This window comes from Rhinichthys klamathensis, unplaced genomic scaffold (assembly GCF_029890125.1).
Source record: "Rhinichthys klamathensis goyatoka isolate OS25496 unplaced genomic scaffold, OSU_Roscu_1.1 h1tg000191l_1, whole genome shotgun sequence".
NCBI lineage: Eukaryota > Metazoa > Chordata > Actinopteri > Cypriniformes > Leuciscidae > Rhinichthys > Rhinichthys klamathensis.
Window position 1 is genome coordinate 3,582,163 of NW_026606717.1, and position 22,548 is coordinate 3,604,710.

At 39.3% G+C, this 22,548-nt stretch overlaps 1 protein-coding gene across 1 annotated transcript; it reads left to right on the forward strand.

Moving 5' to 3' along the window:
- The first annotated feature begins 362 nt into the window (after positions 1-362).
- apbb3 (amyloid beta (A4) precursor protein-binding, family B, member 3) lies at positions 363-21,675 on the forward strand. Its single transcript, XM_056262129.1, has 12 exons — positions 363-769; positions 8,159-8,346; positions 8,429-8,499; positions 10,939-10,990; positions 12,901-13,047; positions 13,397-13,524; positions 17,218-17,332; positions 17,457-17,544; positions 17,654-17,737; positions 18,701-18,816; positions 20,844-21,023; positions 21,170-21,675. Exons 1-12 carry the CDS (start codon positions 721-723, stop codon positions 21,392-21,394), a joined length of 1,443 nt encoding a protein of 480 aa, XP_056118104.1. The 5' UTR covers positions 363-720; the 3' UTR covers positions 21,395-21,675.
- Positions 21,676-22,548: the final 873 nt, after the last annotated feature.

Below are 22,548 nucleotides of genomic sequence, written 5' to 3' on the forward strand. Positions count from 1 at the left end.
GCCTCATGGTGTGGAACAGATTGGAGACACTAATTCTTCTCAGGAACACACGTCACAGTTTGTGCCCTGTTTGATTAATGAAGAAAAAAAATACTTCAACCCTTTTTGCTGTATATAGCCTATATTTCCGTATACATCTTCTCCATTTATAATATTTATTTACACCTACATTATTTTCAGCTATGTTCAGCCATCCTTAAGGCACCACCATGAGCTTAGGGGGGCAAAGAGAGCCAGCGAGACAGGGATGGGAAGGGGGGCGAAGGAGGGGGAATAGCTGCAGGCATTACTGAATTACAGAATCCACAGAGACACACACACACACTGAGAGAGAGAGAGAGAGAGAGAGAGAGAGAGAGAGAGAGAGAGAGAGAGAGAGAGAGAGAGAGAGAGGCAATCTCACAAACAGCATCACTCTCAGCTTGACGGAACGACAGTGAACAGAATAGGGAAGAGAACAGAAGAGCAGCATTAGGCAACAAGACAAAGATGAGGTTGATTAGACAGCAGTGAAATTACCTGAGGGGGAAATAAAAGAGGGGATAGACGGAGAGAGGAAAAGAGGAGTGTGGGTTTTAATCCTTTTGGCATGTGAGAGTATCTCTGAGTGCAGTGGTCACCCTGTGTGTGAGTGTGTGCTGCAGAGTTTGTTGGTGGTGTTGGGACGCTTTGAACTGGAATGTATCTGAACTAACCACAGGGGACTTTCGGGAAGACACCATGCTGGGCAAGGATTACATGCTCGCCATCATCATCGTCAACTATGACGGTAGGTACACGGATGCATCTACACTTTCCCCTCCTCTTTGTTCTCTCTCTGCTTAGTGCACTCTCTACTACTTAGGTGTCGAAGTGAGCAGAAGAGTTTCTCTTCATCTGCAGACATTGTCTGTTGTTCACACGCGCCGCCGCTCACTTATGACTTTAACTAGCCTACAGGTGCTGTGTCATACTAGACCCACCCGACTTTTTAAAGACCCTGTTTTTGAGGCGTTTAGTCAAACGGACTTAATTTCGCTGGAATTAATTACACGGAGTTTTGCATCGATTGGTTTTCACACTCGAGGCCAACACAATCTAAAAAAGTTGAAATTGAGAGGTTTGCCTGTTGATATTGTTGAGGGCCAGGCGTACAAGCGTTCATGGACAATGTCACCTGTGCGGTTTTGTTGGGATTATGCATCTGTTGGAGGATTAGATTATGGAAACACGGCAGCATAATTTTCCCACACAACATGAAGCATTATATAGACCACCAGTAAACTTTCCATTCATGAGTTTATGTGGTAGAGCTTGATATTGTTACACTTTGGAGTGGAATCATTTTGAATGATTTATACAAAGAGCTCCAACTGAAAATACTTGTTTATTAATAATTGTTGCAGCCTCCTGAGGTAGTGCCAAAGGTGATACATTTAACTATTATAATCAAAACAACGTACCTAGTGTGCCGTCCGTGATGCTAAAAGTTGCTTCCAAAAGTGTGCAGTTGAAAAAAAGTTGATGTCCTGTGGTGTGACATGCTAAAACTCAATCTAAAACTCTATTGATGAAAATATTATTGACATGTCTATGTAAAAATTATTTATTCAGAGACTACATGGAATATGTCACAACAACAACAAAATAATGTCACATCACAGGACCATTTAAAATGAACCGCTGAAGGAAAAAAGTTGATTATAATGGTAAGCCTGAAATGTACACCTAAAATATCAGCGGACCCAAAATATACACTTTGTTTTATAGACTCATATTAATTTGAACCTAAAACCGTGATGTTTATAATAAAAAGGACACATTATGCATCAAATACCCAGTATCTGTACAAAGGGAGAAACTGTCCTCACCGCGTCCTACCCACGTCATCACTCTTAAAATAACTTCTGTTAAACACACAGAGAGGAGGTGTGTGTGAGAATGAATGTTTGTCTGTTGTCTCTGTACGAGAGACATTGAATGATGGAATAGCTTCTCCAAAGGCAAAGGCATGGACACTAAGGCACTTAGGCACAATGCCGAATGGTGCTGAGTGAACGCTGATGGCAGGAGCTCCCGTAGATGTGCAGGAATCGATTGCATTTGCTGCAAATTTTCTATACTTAATCAATTTTGTTGTACTTTCATTTACTGAAATGCTGCCTGCCTCCATGTGCGGATGTCTTCATAAGGGCGTCCAAAATAAAATGCCGTGTCTTGCTTCTTGATTTATTGAAGACCCAAGGATTAAGTCCCAGATGGATTTTTAGATCCACCTCTAGTCTTAATCTTCCCTGTCTGACCTCACACGGACATAACTGAATTGGGATTATCTGACCACTGACATAACGCCATTGGGATTATTTTCCCCCCAGATGTAGCTACAATTCTCTCTTTCTGCTTCTCTCTTTCTCTCATTTGTCCTGACAGATTTCAAAACTGGACATATTGGAGCTTTGTCCGTTTCTTGGCTCTCCCTTTTTCTTCCAATAGTGCCTCTTGGGTTTTTAAAACCAGTTTATAATTGGTTATTAAACAAGTGTTTTTGCGTAGCAATGCAACTGCTAATACAGTGCTAATGCTAATACAGCGTTAGCACTGTGTTGTTTGGTACCACAAAAGCTGGGCTAAAGGTATGATATGAAATTCAAAATTCAGTAATTTCAGTAGGAATCCATGCAGTCGGGAATTTTGCATGCTGGTAAATTATTTTGTAATGATTACAAGTTTGTCCACGTGGATTCACCACACTGACCAACAGAAAGTTGCTTGGTTTGAAAGAGACTTTTCCGACATGAAAGCAGAAAAAAACAAACTGATGGCTGTATATACACAGGACAAACTAAGAGGACTAGAAACAGGTGTGCAACTAAATCAGTAGCCATGGTAACAAATGAGGAGCGGGGAAGTGGGGAACAAAGGAAACAGGAACAGAACACAGAAAAACTAAGGCCCCGTTTACACGAGAACGATTCCAGGTGAAAACGTAAAAATATTTTATCGGATGTGCCTTTCGTTTACACGGCAACGGCGTTTTGGGGACTTAAAAACGCAAAAAAGTGAAACCACCCTCCAGAGTGGAAATCTTAAAAACGCTCCACCGTCGCGTTCCCGTCTAAACGGTAAAAATGCAAATCTGCTCACGGTGGCTCTCGTCGCGTACGCGTTTACGCCACATGCATGCGCTAGTACAGGAAAATAACAACATGTCAGATTATTTACATACGTCGGACCTTCTAATATTCTAAGATATTGGTGTTGTTGTGTGGCAGTGCTTCACATTGCCACCTAGCCGCCTGGAGTGCATACTACATCGAATTTCACACACTTTTGCGTCACCATATGCACGCGGATTTCCCAACCATAACGCGCGTCTAAACGCAGAATAAAAAGTGATAACGCAACGCCACTTTTGCGTTTTCTCTTTAGATCGTTTCCGTGTAAACATAGCCTAAATTGCCATGATGACCAATAGAAAGCTTCTTGGTTTAACTGACTTCTGTGTGAGATGTGCTTCATACATTTCTATACAGAATTGACATTACACAATGGACCAATTTTGCCCCCCAAAAATTATGTTTTTGGTAATGTGTTGCATCTTAAGCCTGTAGTGTAGAAGGGTTATAACCCAGGGTGACAGCAACCCTAACCAAGGGTTAAGAGTAGAGTAAACACTTTACGGCTCTCTCTCTCTCTCTCTCTCTCTCTCTCTCTCTCTCTCTCTCTCTCTCTCTCTCTCTCTCTCTCTCTCTCTCTCTCTCTCTCTCTCTCTCTCTCTCTCTCTCTCTCTCTCTCTCTCTCTATTGTAAATTCGTGTCAGTGTTCTTTACCTCATACTTCAGCTTTACTTTGAAAGTGGTTGAATTGGAAGGCGAAAAATCTATTGATTGCAATCAGTGCCTTTTATTACAGTTGTTTCAGTGGCTCATGGGAGTCAGGAGTGGTCAGTTCTGATTGGCCACATGAGAGCTCTCTGGTAAAAGGCACAATTCAAACATATTGTTTTTTAGACTCTTTAGTTGCCTGTGGTTACTCTCAAATGTATCTGGGTGTCGAGTTATGTGTCCTGTTTACTATTCAAGTAGTTTTATGGAATAATTTCAAACATTTGTGGTGCTTGAATTGCAAGTATCAGTGTTAATATTGCTTAAACAGGTTTAACGCCAACTCATGTCTTATTGAGGAGGTGCTATTACTTTTCTAAGACTTTATGCATACCATAGAGAAAATAAGACCATTTTTGTAAGCAGCCACTTTGCAACACCCTAGCAATCACCTAGAACACCCTAGCAACTGCATAACATGATAGCAATATGCTTTAAACTGTTCAGACTGTATAGCAATGGCCTGGCAACCACCCAGAACTAGCATTGTGCGCAGGCAAGCACTCTTCAGGAAATGTACTCGAACATTAAACTCTGAGATGCAGAGTGCCAAGTAATGAACATGTATTATTATCAGACTTTGTCAACATGGTGCCACTAACAGTGAGGTTTTCTTGCACCAAATTGGACACAATTTGACACAATCATTATATAACTGTTTCTTATAGGGACTGATCAGGCAGTGCAGGTTTTCTCAGGAGATCATCAATAATTCACAAACATCCTCTTCTCAACCCCTCCACCCCCCAATCTGTTGTTATCGCTTCATCCTCAGGACATAGCCTTGAAGTTGTTAGTGGGTGCGTGATGGGAACTGCGGCACCACCTACGTGCGAAAAGCTGTGATACCACAATTACAGGAAGTGATGCCGTGTCTCACTGTAGCTGCTCCCCAATACCCTTAAGAGTTCATAACCCACACTGTTTCTTGAAACCACAGACTTGCATTTGAGATTCGTATGTCTGCAGACAGTATTGCATGATGTATCATGTAATATAATGTGTGTACATTATGCTGCAGGTAGAATAACAGTTGTATATTAGCAACTTATTTCTTCTTGTAATATCCATTAACATTCATCTACCTGCCCCTGAGCCTGAAACAAGTGATAACCAATGAGGCATCTGTGTTTCAGCATGCATCCACTCATTGCACTTTTATTAAAACTGCCTTCAGCTCCAAACACAGACAGTAAGAAGACATCAGTTCGTGCACCGAATGGGGACCAGAATTAGACTGAGAATAACCTTTATTCTTCCTTCAGCCTTTTTCTGCCTGTGTTGTATTTCAGCTGACAGCACAGCTAGCCAGCCCAAAACACTAAAAATGTCATGGTAACACAGTGCGATTATTATGGCCTGTCAGGAGCGGAGGCGAGGGGTGGCTCGTGAAAAAGAGGAGTTCGATCTGGACATGATTGATGATCTCTTGGGAGGGCCGCAGACACACAAACATTCACAAAGACGTTTATATGCTGCCACTGCTTGAAAACGCTGGAAAACGACTTGAATTTCACTCGAAAAAATCTGTACGAACCCCGACAACGGTCCAAGCCATTACATAAATCAGCTTATGAGTGTAAAAATGGTCATCTAGTAAGCCTCAGGACGTTTAAAAGTTTAATTGGACTGAAGCAGATTTGAGGTGTTGGTTTAGAGGTTAAACCCACAGTCCTTTGTGTTGTAAGATTAATGTGCCTTTAACAGGACTCTCCAAGCTCAGAAATCTGTTGAAAGCAAAGCTAAGTGAAAGCACATCTTCTCCTCTTCACACACTCTCAGAAAAAATACACTACCGTTCAGTTGTTTGCGGTCAGTCATTTTTGAGTTTATGTATTTTTAAACAAATGCATCATTTTTTTCAGAAAGAATATAAAAAAGGTAGATATGCATTACATTTTTGTAAGTTTAGGAAGACACTAATGTGGTACATAATCAATGTTTGGACTTCAAAGGTTCTAAAATGTAACTTTTTACATATACGATAAAATCATAATTGTGTGCATTGTAAAAAAAAAGATAAGCTCTTAATATAACTACACAAATACAAACAAGTAACGAACTGTGAGGATAAAAACAACAACAGTTGCATAAATAAAGTCAGCAAACAACAAAACAATAAGCCTGTAGCGCTATCTGCATAATTTATTCATGTTGCAATGCATGCTGAGAGCTCACAGATCAGCTGTTCAGCATAATGTGGGTAAAAAAGGTCCAATATCTAATGTCAAGCACAGCTCACAAGAAATCCTTATATACCAAACACTCGTAATGATGTGTGTAAAAATCTATTCTGACTAGTGTATATAAATAGGGGCTTCCTCAACAAATCAACATTTTAAATGTATGTGCAAATGTCATTTGTGAAATGTCACTATGAGACTGTGTGTCAGAGGCAACTCTTATACCCGTTGCCCAGGCAATCTCGTGTCACTACTGACCCAGTTCTAGCACCACGCACACACGCTTACAGTCTTGTTTTCTCCCCAAACGTCCCCTCCAGCCTCCCGCGTCGTGTTTTTTGTGAGAGTGGACAGGGCTCTCCAGATGCATTGTGTTAAATGATTCTCTCAGGCTAGAGATAAATCCAGGCACATATAATTCAGCAGACAGAGCTGCTCTTTCCTGCTTGCTGTTCTGCCAGTAGCCCTATGCCTTTGTCTGAGGCACTAAATCAGAGACGTGACGGGTTGACTTTGACACACATAAACACTGTAAAAATGCTGGCATTTTACCAAGAAAAAAATATGAAAATGCTAAAGTTAAAACCTGCCCATTGGTTCTAACAGTACTGTAACATGTTTGGTTTATGAATTACTATATCGTTTATAAAATGTATTAAATTGTGTAATATTCAAAATGAAAATACATTTACAGTAAAATATTGTTAAATTTAGGGGTTTTTTTGTTAGTCGCCTTATATTTTACAGTGAAAAACAACACAAGGACATTCCTTGAGGTCCCTACACGATGCATCACATTCACATCTGATTATATTTTATTTACATCGTTTTGTTTTTTTTGCTATTTATGTAGATTAGGGTCTTTAGTGTTACATTTTATGTTGTTTAGGTCATATTCATTTAATTATTTTAGTTACCTTTACACGTGATGATGATGAGATGATAACGAACAGGTGTGATGATCTAATGAGTGTCCATGACAACTGATGACTGGCGGGAAACTAAGACAAAGACATACATGTGACTGATGAACACAAACTGAAAGTCCAAGAAAACAGAAACTAAGAACAAGCAAAACTGCGTGAGTGTGACAGATACTAGACACTTATTGTTAGCTGAAAACATAATACAATTATTTAATACTATTTAATAAAATAAAAGGTGGCAAGCAATGTGCCCACCTTTGCAAATGACAGTGATTCCAATTCTGTGAAAATGTGTGTTTTTGCTGAGTTCTACATGTAAAGGGTTTATATAGGTTTATTAACAAAATAACAAAATGTAGATTAACAAAAATAATCTGTAACACTTTACAATAAGGTCTCATTTGTTTACATTAGTTCATGCATTAGTTAACATGAACTAACTTTGAACAATATATTTTTACAGCATCTATTAACCTTTGCTGCTATTAGTTAATAATCGAATTAATAATCTCATAAAATCTAATCTAATTGTTCATTGTTTGTTCATGTTAGTTTACAGTGCATTAACTAATGTTAACAGATACAACTTTTGATTTTAATAATGTATTAGTAAATGTTGAAAGTGACATTACCTAAGATTAATAAACCCTGTATGTGTATTGTTTATCGTTAGTTCATGTGAACTAATAACACATGAAACCTTATTGTAAAGTGTTACCAAATAATAAATACAATTTGAATAATATTAAAATCAATAAAAAAGCATGCCATGATAACATCCGATAACAGATACAGAAGTTACATATGGGAAACGTTTGTGTTAAAGGGACAGGGTGATAGAGTAAGATATAATACAAATGAACATTAGTCCAGCTCTTTTTTAATAAGACAGAGCTGCTTTTAGATTTGACCTCATTTTAGGCTGTGTCATGTGGGCAGATTAGGGCCTGGTCTGTCTCTCATGAGTATCTGAGCCCATCACTGCAGTGACCTCACCCCAGTGCGTGTGTGTGTGTGTGTGTGTGTGTGTGTGTGTGTGTGTGTGAGGGCTGCTTGCTCTGTGTTTGGGAATTGTAACATGGCACATTTACAAGAATCTTGCATGCTGCCCTCAAACTAGCATGTGAAATGTTTATAACATTTTATTTCAGGTACGGATTAATCCAGTAATCCATTCTCTTTGCAGATAACATCTGGAATGATCAGAGTCTGGAGCTGGATTCGGATCTGCCTCCAGGATGGCGCACTATACGTGACAGCACTGGCACCTATTACTGGCACGTGCCCACGGGCACCACTCAGTGGCAGCATCCCTCCTACAGCGCAGAGGAGGAACAAAACACCATTAACGGCATCACTGCCAGCCAGATCAAGGTGAGATACTCTGATCTGTGTGTGTGTGTGGCTCTGTGTGTGTTTCTGTCAGCCATCACATCTCCACTCTTGATGTCTTCAGACTGCAGTGGATGGTAGGCGGGATTCAAGAGGAAGATTGACTGAAAACCCGCTACCCTCGCTGAGCGAAAGGTGAGGGAAGCACACATGCGCTGGTGGTCGTACTGCTGAGGAAAGGCTACAGATGTTTCTATGAAACTAGACATTAAAACATGCAAACCAAAGTGTGTGTAGCTCAATATGATGTAACCAAGTTGGAGATGCTCTTGGATGTTCTTGGAACATCCTTGTTGAAATAAAATTATTTCATTAGGATTGGGATAATAGGCTTGTTATCAGCTATTCCCCTATAATTTTAAGGTTAGGAATCTTCCAGGTTCGATACAAGGGGTTGTTTGACTGAAATGTTGTTCCAGAATAATGACTGGCTGATGGTATAATATTCCACTTATTACACAGCAACTTGACAAAAAAAAATTTTCACTATCTTTGTCCCAGACACCTTTTTTTGATAGCCTGTAGTAAAAGAAAATCACTAATGAGATCTTATAAAAAATCTCAGTTGTTTCTCAGACAGCAATGAAAGTAAATCGAGAGCAGTTTTTTTAATAAAATCTCCTGCTTCTCAGATTTTTCTTGTGAAAAAAATACACCAGTAATTATTGTTATTATATGCTAACTGTCTCATTCATGTCCATTTTTATGTCTCCTAAGGAATTTGAGGAGAAACATCTGAGTCAAAGTTCAAACTTAAATTAGAAAAAAATGGAAGTATGAAAGAGAAACGTCTAAGCTATATCGTTTCCCTCTGGCCAGTTATATAGTTTATCAGTCCGTTTTTTTAATCACACCACGCCATGTTTTTTAATCAAGTATTCCATAGCGCAGTGCAATAAACAATTTCCATTTATGTGCACACATTTGATAAAACTCATTAGGAACATGTCTCCCCGAGAAGACATTCACCAAGCCACAAAAATTTTTGTTAACCCTTAAATACATGTTTTGCCAATCATCGACCCGGATCTATATCTAACACAAATGGATCTCTAACTAGCGCAATAGTATAAAACTGTCCTGATATTTTAACAACAATTACAAAAGAATAAAATAAAGAGTATTTCATTACCTTTTGGAACTTGTAAGGGTTGATACTTACACTATTACATACCTCGGGTCACTAGCTACCCTATACACATTTACAGACTATCAATTAGATTTAATTAGACATTTTCATTTAAAAAATGTATTATTATATTGTTTATAATGAATAGATCAAAGACTAATAATAAGAAGTTTAGGTTGATGTCTAAATTAAAAAAAAAAATCTAATGAGTGGGGAGGGTATTAAACAACGTCCCAGGTCACTTAAGACCCGAGGTATGTGTTTAAGAGTTAAAAAGGTGTCTTCACCTAATTTATCGCGATTGTTTTAATGTGTTGGGTGTAGTAACACATTACTCATGGACTGTGTCAATTTGCATTCTTGATGCAAATGAAACTCTGGCACAGCTTAGCAGCCAAACACACACATACAAGTTAAGCCAAATTCTCCTTCTGGTGCTCTGGAGATGAAAAAGCACCTTTTCTTTCCATTCGTTCCCTCATTTGTTTAGCCCACTATTGAAGCCTGTAGACATCTAATTGAACAAACACATTCCTCTAACTGAAGATGGTATTACCTGAACAGACGTCTTCTCCGCTGAAAGAGGCTCTGCTTTAGACAGCCAGTCAGGTTTGGCCTTTACGACTGTGGGACGGAGAGTAAAACTTTAACTTTGGCTAACCTCCAAACACTCTGATATCAGGCCATGAGGCCCCAGTCACGCTAATGCTTGAACATAAGCGAGCACTCACCTGGGGAATTATGAACGCTGAGAAGAGTTTCTCCACATTTTGTAGTGCAAAACGTGGTCTTTGCCAGTGAAGGACAAAATACTGTAAACACATTTATGTAACAGGCTGGAACATCCCCCTATTTAGTGCCATGTTTGTCATTGACTGACCTTTCCAATGACTTTGTTCAGAGAGCTGTGATTGGCTGCTTGTTTGGGAATTGTTGACAACTACAGGGAATGCAATTACCTTCACATATATTGTCAGCACCTTGAGGCGGCATAACACAACAGAGCGCAAAGTTATACTCTGGCATGTTAAGTTCAGATACCATTGATTGCCATTTTTAATGTATTAATTAGTGTAATGAATTATTTATTTGGTGTCTACCGAGACAAAGTCCTCAATAAAGGACTTTCTATTTTATAGCTCTTTTCTATATCATTTTCCTCTGCGGGACCTCTGTTTATTATAGGGAGGAAGTTTGCTCAAAATGCTCTGGACAAAGCTGAGAGTGATAATTATAGGGGCTGTTTCTTGTTTACAGGACAAACTACCCCAGCGGTCTAAATGGGCTTTTCTAGAGCTTTCAGTAGAACTCCAAACAGGAAAATAATAAGTGTTCAGCATCTCAAGACTTAATCTGTATTCCTATTTATTTTTGTCTGCTGAAATGAGCCCAGTATTTAATTATGGGTCATTATCATAATGATGTGCTCTCTTGCTCTGCTTCAGGCCCTCCTGGCAGGAAGAGTATTTCTGTGCCAACATGGATCCCGACTCCAAGGTAGAGTCATGCTGTGTGCTGCCCTAATACTGTTCAACATGTACAATTTATGACTGTTTTCTCTGCTGTTAGTCACTGTGACCCACATATATCACACTTAAGAGAAAGCACATCCTGAGGTAACCACTGAGGGTCAGAGTTGGAAAGGAGGATCAATCAGAGCATGTTTAGTGATTCAGTAGTGTGTATATGTGCGTGTGCATGTAGAAGGTGGGGGTGCAGGGCTATGACCTCTAAAAGCACAAGGGATGCAATTTTAAGACACAGCTTTATTGAGTCTGTGTAAAATGATCCTAGGCAGGGTCATAGATGTATGCTCTGTACAAAACATTACAAAAAAATGAAACTAAACTAAAGCCCAGGATGCTTCAGGGGGCTTGTCTTTATAATATGTGTACTGTGAGTCATATTTGATAGAAGCCAGAAACACTGAGGTACGACACTATAAAACATCCTACCTGTAATCACTGTAATGGATGTTATCCAGAATGTCAACATGAACTGCATGCCGAATGTATGCAATGCCCCCTTCTAATTAAATGATTAAAATAAAACTATTTTGATAAATATCACTAAATTACTTTTCTTGTAATTGTGTCCTTATTTATTGTAATTGTGCGACTAGATGGTTTACATTTGGTACTTTATATTTCACAGTTTAGACTTTAAATATCACAATATAACTTTATTTCTTGTGATTGTGACTATTTAGTTGTGACTTTTTATCTTGCAATTGTGAATATTTCTTTTAATGGCAACTTTATTTATTTTAATTGTGTGACTACAGTAGAAGCCAAAAGTGATGTCTGGATGGGATATTTGTTTTTAATAACCCTACAAAGTCTGATTAAACCATTAAAAAATATGACGAAAATATTTTATATGTTTAAATATTTGAAATATGAGGGAAGAACAAAACGCTTAACTTGGTTGAGGTGTTTATCTGAAAAAATGATTTGGCAAAAAAGGCAAACAACAAGCTACAAGCTATTTTACTATGCAAAAAAATACAAATAAAAAAGTAATATATATATAATATATATAAATCTCACATGAAAAAAGCATATATTGACTACAACAATCAGTAATTAATATAGTTGTTTTTGCATGTTTTCATAATTTCTTTATATGACATCCTGGCCAACAATTAAGTCTGCACAATTTGGCATGTTTCATAATGTTATCAGTTATCAAAAATAAAACAACTGACTCCAAGCACAACAACACAAACATAATATTTAACAGGTTTTATTTATATATATATATATATATATATATATATATATATATTTGAATAAAGGGTGAAGCTGTCAATTTTCCTAGACCGGACATCACTTTTGTCCACTACTGTATCTCTCAATTGCCACTATATTTCACTGTAACTTTAAATGCAATTGTGACTTTATTTCTTGTGATTTTTTCCCCCTTCTTAATTATAACTTTATGGCCCGGTATCACAGACAATTAGATTAAGCCAGGAATAGTCCTTTAATAGACATTTAAGTAGCTTTTTAAAACGTGCCTTAGAAAAAAACAAAACAATGGCACTGATATATTTTAAGATATGTCAGTGCAAGTTGCTTTCAGTTAAAACAGCTCAAACATGCAAACATTTAGTTTGGGACTAGCCTTAAGCCTTGTCTGTGAAACCGGGCACATTTCTCACAGTTGCAACTTTACTTGTGTGACCTAGTGTGACTTTAAATCTCACAATATACCTTATTACCTTTGTTTACTTTTTCTTTTACTTATGTTAATACAAAGAGTGGAAAGGTTTCTCAGAAGTATTAGGGAGATCCAACTCACTATTAATGCCAATGGATTTAGCAACAAGTGTCAACATATTTTGCGTCATATATTATCGATCTGAAGTAAGTACTGTTAGGAGAATCTGTTCATTTGTCTTACAGTGTTTTGCTGTGCGTTCTCTGGGTTGGGTTGAGATCCCAGAGGAAGAACTGACCCCTGGCAAGAGCAGTCTGGCGGTGAACAACTGCATCCAGCAGCTCTCTCACAGTAAAGCAGAGGGCCGGGACGCAGTTGGCGCCTGGGGAGAGGTGAGAACAGCCTGGACTCATACACAAGTGACTTAGAATAGATGAGATGTGCTTAGCTGGGGCCCACCAATGTCCTTGGAGGTCCGTTGAATTCATTCAGACAGGCGTAATAGCAGTACTAGCGTGCTAGCCCTCTAATAGCAAAACACATTGTTGCCACATACTGCTGAATGTTACAGTATATATATTGGTCTGTCCATTAGCAATTTTCATAAGGTTTACACGCTATTTTACGATATTTTTGGAATTCTATTAAATCACCTCAGGTTAGCGCAGTTAGCATAGCTCTTACTGAAGGTCGCAACCACTCAATGCATACGTGTGTGTGTGTGTGTATGTGTGTGCTCAGGGTCAGGATATGATGATGGTGCTCAAGAAGGACACTCTCAGTCTAATGGACCCTGTGGACCGCAGCCTCATCCATTGTCAGCCCATAATCAACATCCGTGTATGGGGGGTGGGCTGCAACAATGGCAGGTAGACTGACCTGTACCGTTCTTCTATTTCTGGGTCTAAAATTCCTCAGTTTTTCTCCTTTTCAATGCTATCACACAGAATAAATATGGATTTCTGCAGAGACTCTATTCACTACAGTTTTACAGAAAATGTATGAGCCTGCTAAATGAAAAATGGCCTGTACAGCCCTTCAGTTCATCATATTTCCTCATTCAGTGACAGGCAGTGGCAGGTTTTTGAACACAGAGTGCTTTTTTTTCATTTACGCCTAGTGAAGCCCAGTGTAGCTCGAGTTTCGGTTTTCCTGTAAAACGCAGAGCCACTGATGATGAGTATTTGCAATCCAAGCTATAATAGGAAATGTTTTGCATGGACTGTGTTGCTTTTGTTTTTGGTTTGTGTGTTGTTGAAAGCTTTAATTACTAAATAAAAAATTACTATAAATTACTATAAAATGACTGGCTTACGCTGAGAGAGAAGAGTAGCTCCCCTTGTGAAAAACAAGTGCACTTAATTGTATTGAATGTAAATAAGTAAAAATATAAAGCAGATAATATAATATTAATGAAATAAAAAGAGAGTACACTTTCATGACAATGTTTTTTTTAATAAGTTTAAGTACTTTGTGATAATTAAAGGGTTTTACTTTAAAATACATTTTAAATACACTTATTTTGATGTGTTGACTCACATACTAAAGAACATGGAAAGTACTTGATTATAATTTTAACTGTAGTGTTATTCGATATTGCATTTAAAGTTAATGTATTTTAAATGATTCAGTATGCTCTTTTAAAGTATATTATTTCTGTCATAAGTACTGTTTTTAAAAGTATGCTAAAATTAAGCATAGCGTCAGTTCTGGCAGGTCACTTTAGTCAAGCTCGCATCAGTTGACACTCAGCTGATCCACGTCTACCTATAGGAATACGACGCCTATCACTGTATACAGTATAAGCTCCTTCAGTATTATCAACAGATATCGCGTTTCTAAGGAGCTAATTACCCTCCTCCATCCCCAGCTCCTCCTCTCGCCTAGTCAGGATTTGGCATTCTGATTCCCCTTTGAATCAGAATAAATTCTTGAATTATGTTGTACATTAAAATCTTTATTAATTAATGATATCTGCAATACATTCATGTTGGTTCTGTTCTGTTTACCCTAAGGGGGGTTCTTGCTGCTCTCCCTGCTCTTATCCATGCTAGGCTGCATGGATGCGCAGGGAGTCCTCGCCCAGAACAGAACCATACCGACAATCCAAACTGTATGCTAATTGTCAATCGTATTTGACGATAGTGGTCCTAACAGAAGTGTACTTCTTTTTCACAAGGGTCTATATCTTGCTAAAATATTCCTCGCTTCTTTTGCATTATTTGAACTACCGTATTATTAACCTTTGTTTCCTTTTTCTTTTTTAAACCACCACTCGTGAAAACAGAGACAGGTAATAACTGCACTTGTTTTCTTTTTTCAATGAGACCTAGAAAACAGTGATGTCTTGTGATGTTGTGAAGTTGTGCTCCTCAGTAGCCATGTTTTCTTTCATTTCTTTACTGTCATGCATCTCAGGTTGTGCAAATTGTACTAAATGCAAAAAGTATAATAAAATTACAAGTGTACAAGTTGGTTTTTTTATTAACCGACGATGATACATTTATTTAAATGTTTGCTTTGCTTCGCATGTTTTAGAAATACCCTCCCCTGTGTTCAAACAAACAATAAATGCAGATGATTCTTCAATGATGAACCAATCAGAGTCTCAGTATTCATGACATTTTGGGGTTTGTCAAAATTGTTTGGACATAGGGGAAACAGATTAGTTTGTAATGGGACAATCGCTAGAGCATGTTGGCATGTGCCAATGACATCGTCTTTACGCCTTATTCATATTGTGAAAATGTGCTCAGATCGCAAATCCAAAAATAGACCCTGACTAAGTGTAAAAGTGGAACCCTGAGCTCTTTCATCACTGAGATCTGCAGGGGCTGCTACAATGACTCTATATTCACACAATAAAGGTTTCCATCTGTCTCTTTTCTAACCAGACAAACTCATCTGTTATTCTGTTTGACTCACATGTAGTTGAGAGTGAACGAGTGCTGGATTTCACAAGCATCAGTATGCTGTGCGAGCTTGAGCTGCACGCCGTATGAAGCACCACTGCTCTACATTTCTCCAATGTAATATTCATGAATAAAACATTCTCTTTGAAGAAGCCAGAGCATGCAGCTTTAGGTATTGAAGAATCAGAGGGCCTGAACCGTTGCATTGCATATAGAATTGGAAAATCATACTGCCCAGAAATGCCGATCGATTGTATTTATAGAACATTGACATCTGATATTGCCGCGAACAGTCAGCTAAGAGAGACTTTCTAAGGTTAATGTGAAGAGATTTAGTGAAGAACAATTAAGGTTGAGAGATTAGAGTTGGTTTAGCATCACTTTGTAAATACCCAGCTGGCCGTTGTCATTTCCTGCTTGCAATGGTTTTTGTCCTATTTTTATTTTAGCCCTATTCTTAGAAGGGCTGCTTCCTACTGTGGCCATCCAGCATGCTTATGGCAAGTCAAACGCAATTCATCATGAGATTGTATCATGCTTTCCACAGAAATGTTCTACATTGATCATAATAATATATGTTTCCTGAGCAGCAAATCAGCATATTAGAATGATTTCTGAAGGATCACGTGACACTGAAAATAGAAAACATTTTATTTTACATTGTAACTAATAATATTTCACAATATTACTGTTTCGAGCCAGGAGGCCTTCCTGTGTGGAGTTTGCATGTTCGCCCTGTAACTGTGTTGGTTTCTTCTGGGTGCTCTGTTTTCCCACACAATCCAAAAACATACAGCATAGTTTAATTGGAGACACTAAATTGTCCATAGGTGTAAGTGAGAGTGTGAATGTGTGTGAGCACTGTGGTGGACTGTCCACTTTAGACATTTTCCTAACAATAATTAACGAGTTCGTTTGCCCATAAAATCTTTAAGATATTAGGTTAAACTTATTTGGCTTGCTGTCCGCTGGAGAGGGGCTCGATGAAGCAGCTTCAACTCGAGCTCTGATATACCCCCCAGTGGCTAAATGTAGGACCTGTTAATTAAAAGGCAAGGTACCTAAGATGAAGGTGGAGTTTGGGGAGGTGGAGGGATACTGGAACAGCTGATACTAGGGAGAGGTAAGCGGCTGCTTATATACTCTGTTTGTTGATTGAAAGATTGGATGGGCTCGCTCCTCCCTAACTTACGTTTAGGAACTTTATGTAACTTTGCAACTATGTCAACTGCCAGTCATTAGTAAACTGTCTACTTAATATCTACTAACACTGAATTTTGATGGTCCCTCAACAGACATTCTACTGACTAAGTAACTTTGCAAGTACATGTTAACGTATTCTATCCCTAACCTTTATTCTTAAAATCTACTTATACTCTAATGACTGGTAGTTGACATGTAGTTGCATAGTTACTTGGAGTTAGTAGAATGTCTAAAATGGTTAATTGAAATAAAGTGTAACCTAAAAATGTAATTATTTTAAAACAAAATACCATTAACCATTCTTTTCATGACCATATATGACTACATGTGACTGATTATATATATATAACATTTTAATGTGGATATTATGTTTAGTGTTTCAGGCTGTTAGAATAAGCATTAAAGTCACTGTGATGAGTATTTACTCCGTTCTCCTGGTATCCGTAGGGACTTTGCCTTTGTGGCCAGTGATAAAGACACCTGCATGCTCAAGTGCCACGTGTTCCGCTGCAATGCTCCGGCCAAGACCATCGCATCTGCCCTGCATGAGATGTGCTCCAAGGTAAAATCACATGATCCTGATAAATCTATTGTCATCATTAACATTAGCATTAATATCATTTCATGATCAAAAACATCCATATTTCAAAGATGGTGGTTTGTTTGGGATCGGTCTGTTTCCACAGATCATGGCAGAGAAGGCGGTGAAGCAGCCCTCTATGGCCCGTTCTCTCACCATGGAGAGTATCTCCCCAGAGGACTTGCCCCTCCAAGGTAAAACGACTGCCTTTTTGAGAAAGTGGCATCTTTTAAAGCAAATTGATAGGATGACTCAACTGCAAATCGTATTCTTTCATGAGACTGTTTGATGTGTGCTTTCCAGTTGACTTCTTGGAATCAGTGAGGCAGAGGGTGCAGAAGTTTGAGGTGGAGTACATTGGAAACCTGCCTGTATCCAGAGCAATGGGTGAGTGTGATTTGGGCCATTCAGATATCTAATTGTAGCAGGCTGAGAGCCGTGGGAACGGAGTGAGGCCGGTGGCGCGAGTGCTAATGAGCGTCACCTGCGCTACACCGGTCTCGAGTCCCACTGAGGAGCTCCGCAAGGATAAAAGGAGGAGTGATGACAGTGAAGGACGAGAGAGGACTAGGCCTGGACTTTATGTTGTGTTTTGTTATGTTTATATGCAGCTGTCGTCCTTGAGGAGTTCACGCTTTACTTTCTTTTTGTGTTTGTTTATTTTTGGATCAAAGTTTATGTTGAATGTTTGTCGGTTCCCCCCTCCTTCTTCCCTGAACACCTCTCGTTACACAAATAAACCACTTTTACACTGGAATGAAAGGTATTTTTTTGTATAATCTCTGAAATACTCTTAAACCTCAGTGCCAAATACTTCATTTTTGGCAAATGCAAGTATTCCTGCTCTCGAGTTTGAATTAAAATGTCACATTTAAAACATTTTCAGTGTCAAATATGAGTACAGCATAGTGTGGATTGTGGAACCCTAGCTTAAACATCAAAGAAAGTCATGTATACCACCTGAGTGAATGTGATTCCACCAAGTACAAAATGTTCTTAGCTGAATCAACACCTTTGTTGATCCTGGAGCAACATTCCAATCAACCAATCAGATTTGAGGGACAAGTTTACAGTTTATGTCAAGTTTAGGCTTACGACCAGGGTTAGGTGCTTCTACATCAGTGTTATTCACCTGTCATTTCCCTCTGTTTTTAGGGATAACTTATGGGTAGGGTTAGATTTAGGGGTAGGGATAGGGTTAAGACTACATTTTCGGACATGAATGTTGTTCCAGGATCAACAAAATATGTTGATCCATGAACATGTCTTACTTAGCAAAATCACAGGGACCTGCTAGGGATGTTTTGTATGGGTTTGTGGTTAATGTGTTTTTCATGTATATGCTGACAGGAATGGAAGTGTTGAACAGAGCTATTGAGAGTATCATCCACTCCAGAGACAGAGATGAGTGGGAGCCGATAGTCATCCATGTGTCTGATAAAATTCTGTCTTTATGGAGAGGAGAGGTGAGAGTATATACTAACTGACATTGAGGTTTTTACTGTACTCCATTTGCATACTAACAGGCTATGCTATAGAATACTTGTGCACTTCATACTGTACGAGTTGGACTGCTTAATGTTTAATAACAGTTCACAAGTTTTATATTAGTATGTTTGATGCTGCACCCCTATATACAGTATCTCACAAAAATCAGTACACCCCTCACATTTCGGCAACCGTTTTAGTATATCTACTCGAGGGACAATACTATAGAAATGAAACTTGGATATATTTTAGAGTAGTCAGTGTGATGCTTGTACAGTAGTATAGATTTACCGTCCTCTGAAATAGCTCAACAAACAGGCATTATTGTCAAAATAGCTGGCAACAAAAGTGAGTACACCCTAAGTGAACATGTCAAAACTGTGTCCAAAGTGTCAATATTTTGTGTGAGCACCATTGTTATCTAGCACTGTCTAAATCCTCCTGAGCATGGAGTTCACCAGAGCTGCACAGGTTGTTGCTGGGATCCTCTTCCACTCCTTCATAATGACTTCATGGAGCTGCTGGATGTTAGACACATGACACTTCTCCACCTTCTGCTTGAGGACGCCCGACAGCTGCTCAATAGGGTTCAGGTCTGGAGAAATACTTTGCCACTCCATCACCTTCACCTTCAGCTTCCTCAGCAAGGCAGTTGTCATCTTGGCGGTGTGTTTGGGGTCGTTATCGTGCCGTTCGGCCCAGTTTCTGAAGGGAGGGCATCATGTTCTGCTTCAGAATGTCACAGTACATATTGGAATCCATGTTTTCCTTAATGAGACATTTAACCATGAAGCTCCCCAGTACCAGCAGCACTCATGCAGCCCCAGACCATGATGCTACCACTGCCATGCTCGACTGTAGGCAAGACACAATTTTCTTGATACTCCTCACAAGGGCATCGCCACACATGTGGACACCATCTGAGCCAAACAAGTTTATCTTAGTCTCATCAGACCACAGGATATGGTTCCTGTAATTCATGCTTTTGGACAGGTTGTCTTCAGAAAACTGTTTGCGGGCTTTCTTGTAAGCCAGCTTCAGAAGAGGCTTCCTTCTGGGACGACGGCCATGCAAACCGACTTGTTGCAGTGTGTGGCGTATGGTCTGAGCACTGACAAGCCGACCTTCCGCTTCTGCAACCTCTAAAGCAATGCTGGCACGATCATCCGTCTGTTTTTTGAAGCCAGTTCTGCACCTGACGCACAGCACGAGGACTCAACTTCTTTGATTGACCCTTGCAAAGCCTGTTACGAGTGGAACCCGTCTTGGAAAACCTCTGTATGACCCTGGCCACTGTACTGTAACTCAGTTTCAGGGTGTTACCAATCTTCTTATAGCCTAGGCCATCTTTGTGGAGAGCAACAACTCTAATTCTCAAATCCTTAGAGAGTTATTTTCAGAGGACAGTAAATATATACTGCTATACAAGCAGCACATTGACTACTCTAAAATATATCCAAGTCTCATTTCTATAGTTTTGTCCCTTGAGCAGATTAACTAAAATGGTTGCTGAAAAGTGAGGGGTGTACTCATTTTTGTGAGATACTGTATATGTTTTAGACATGTGGGTTTCTTCAGTTGGTATTTTTCTATTGCATGCGAAACAGTATTTGTTATGCAACAATGGGTTTCAAAGAGTAGTAAGCTACATTGCTGTCACCAAACAATGTTTAATTCATCAAGTGCTCTCTAGCTTCATAAATTCATGCTCATTTTATAGGTAAATTTGTTTTGTATTTTTCATTCAAATTTGTGTGAGTTTTTGGGACAACTTTTGGGAGTTTAAAATAAATGATCACACATGAAAAGTTCATTACACATGAAATGGAAAGTCAAGTCAAGTGCACTTCATTTTTTGGGTAGCCTACACAGTGACCAGTGCAGTATGCTCTGCATGTGCATAAGGACACTTTGCATACTTCTCATAGTATATACGCTATGTACTGCAGTAATAGTATGAGTAGTAGGTTTTCTTCACTTTACTTCCCCTCTTGCTTTATTTCAGGATGGAGATGACCCATTTTGGGAATGCCAAGTACGTTACTTAACTTTCCTAGGTGTGGGTCATGACACACACACTTTTGCAGTCATAGTGGATGCTGGAACCCAGCGCTTTGAGTGCCATGTGTTCTGGTGTGAGCCCGATGCTGGGATCATCTCTGAGGCAGTTCAGGCTGCATGCATGGTGAGGCAATACTACATTTATTTGACTTTCAACCCATGACAAAATATCCCACACTTAAGTCATAGTTTCATAGCATCGATACAGAATTCAATGCAAAATCTATCACGTCTTCTTAAGTATTTCTAAATGTCTGCTGCCCCCTTCAGGTCCAATACCAGAAGTGTTTGGTTGCGCAGACTCCTCCTATGAGGCCCAAAATGTGGCGGGCCGGCTCCAAAGTCAAACGAGCCAACTCCATGGACGGCTCCAGCTTCCCGCTCCGACTCCAAGGACACACACCTTCCAAAATGGCCTCTCCCAGCGTGAAGAAGGGCATGTTGGCATTTTTTGAGACATTCCGTAACAAACAGTCTGCCGTACCCACACCCTAACAACAGCGGTTCTGGGAGGGGAATGGGGCTTGATGAGCTTTGAGGAGGGGGAAAGATGAAAGGAATGAAGAAACATGAAGCTTAAGAAAGCTTAAGATATACAAGTATCCTTTGCCTTTGGCATTTTTAAAAAAAACAATTTAACTTAAAAACTGAAGTTCCCCAGTACGTCCTCACAAAAAACAACCCGCCTAATTGCCCATAATAACAGTGTTTTTGAGGATTGACATATCTGAATGTAGGTGTGCAGAACAGTGTTTAAATGACATTGAGGTGCTGTGCTCTCACATTCCAAAAACTGAAAGAACACCAAAAATGCTCTGCAGTTCAAATGCTACAAAAGTTAGTTCCTGTCCTAAAATTTGATTTGTATAACGCTAATGAACTCCGCACTGACAGACACCAACCAACACCAACAGACATGCTTGTCTGGTTTTGACCACTTGCTGTTGGTCGACGCTACCTTTGAACGTTCAATCGGCATTTGTCGGGTCATGGAATGTCTAAAAAGAGACAACTAGTGATTGTCGGTGTTGGTCGCTGTTTGTCAGATTAGTCTATTCAACTTATTTTTGATGTAAGAGCGGACATGGCCATTTGTAAATTGTATGCGAGAGGCTTCCGGAGTCAACCGCTTCCAGTTATTTTAGCTGTTCAAAAACAGTTCATTATGCTGCTTGATATTGCAAACTGGCATTTGTTATCATATTATTTTAATATTCTATCAATCATAAACACAATGGTTTGTAGAGCAAATAGATTTACCGTTCACTACACTTTGTTATTTTTCAAGTTATTTACCTTTGAATCGGATGTCTTGCACATTCACAAGAAATAGTGAGTACAGAACCTATACAGTACAAATTCTCTGGGACTTCGCTTGTCTGTTTGTTCCAGACAATCTGTCTGTCTGCATGCATCTTCAGTGACTTTTCTCCAGATTACACCATTCTTTATGAGTCTGGTGGACCTTAAGCCAAAAGTATACTTATGCTGTGCACTTTCCACTCCAGCTCAGCTTGTGTGACCCCCTCCAACCCAGTGGTCCTACTCGCCCCGCTCTCTGCGGGCCTCGAACCGGGGTCTCCGGCGTGAGAGTCAGGCACTCTAACAAGGAGGCTAAAGACTGCAGCCCCTAGCGTCTGTCGCTAGAG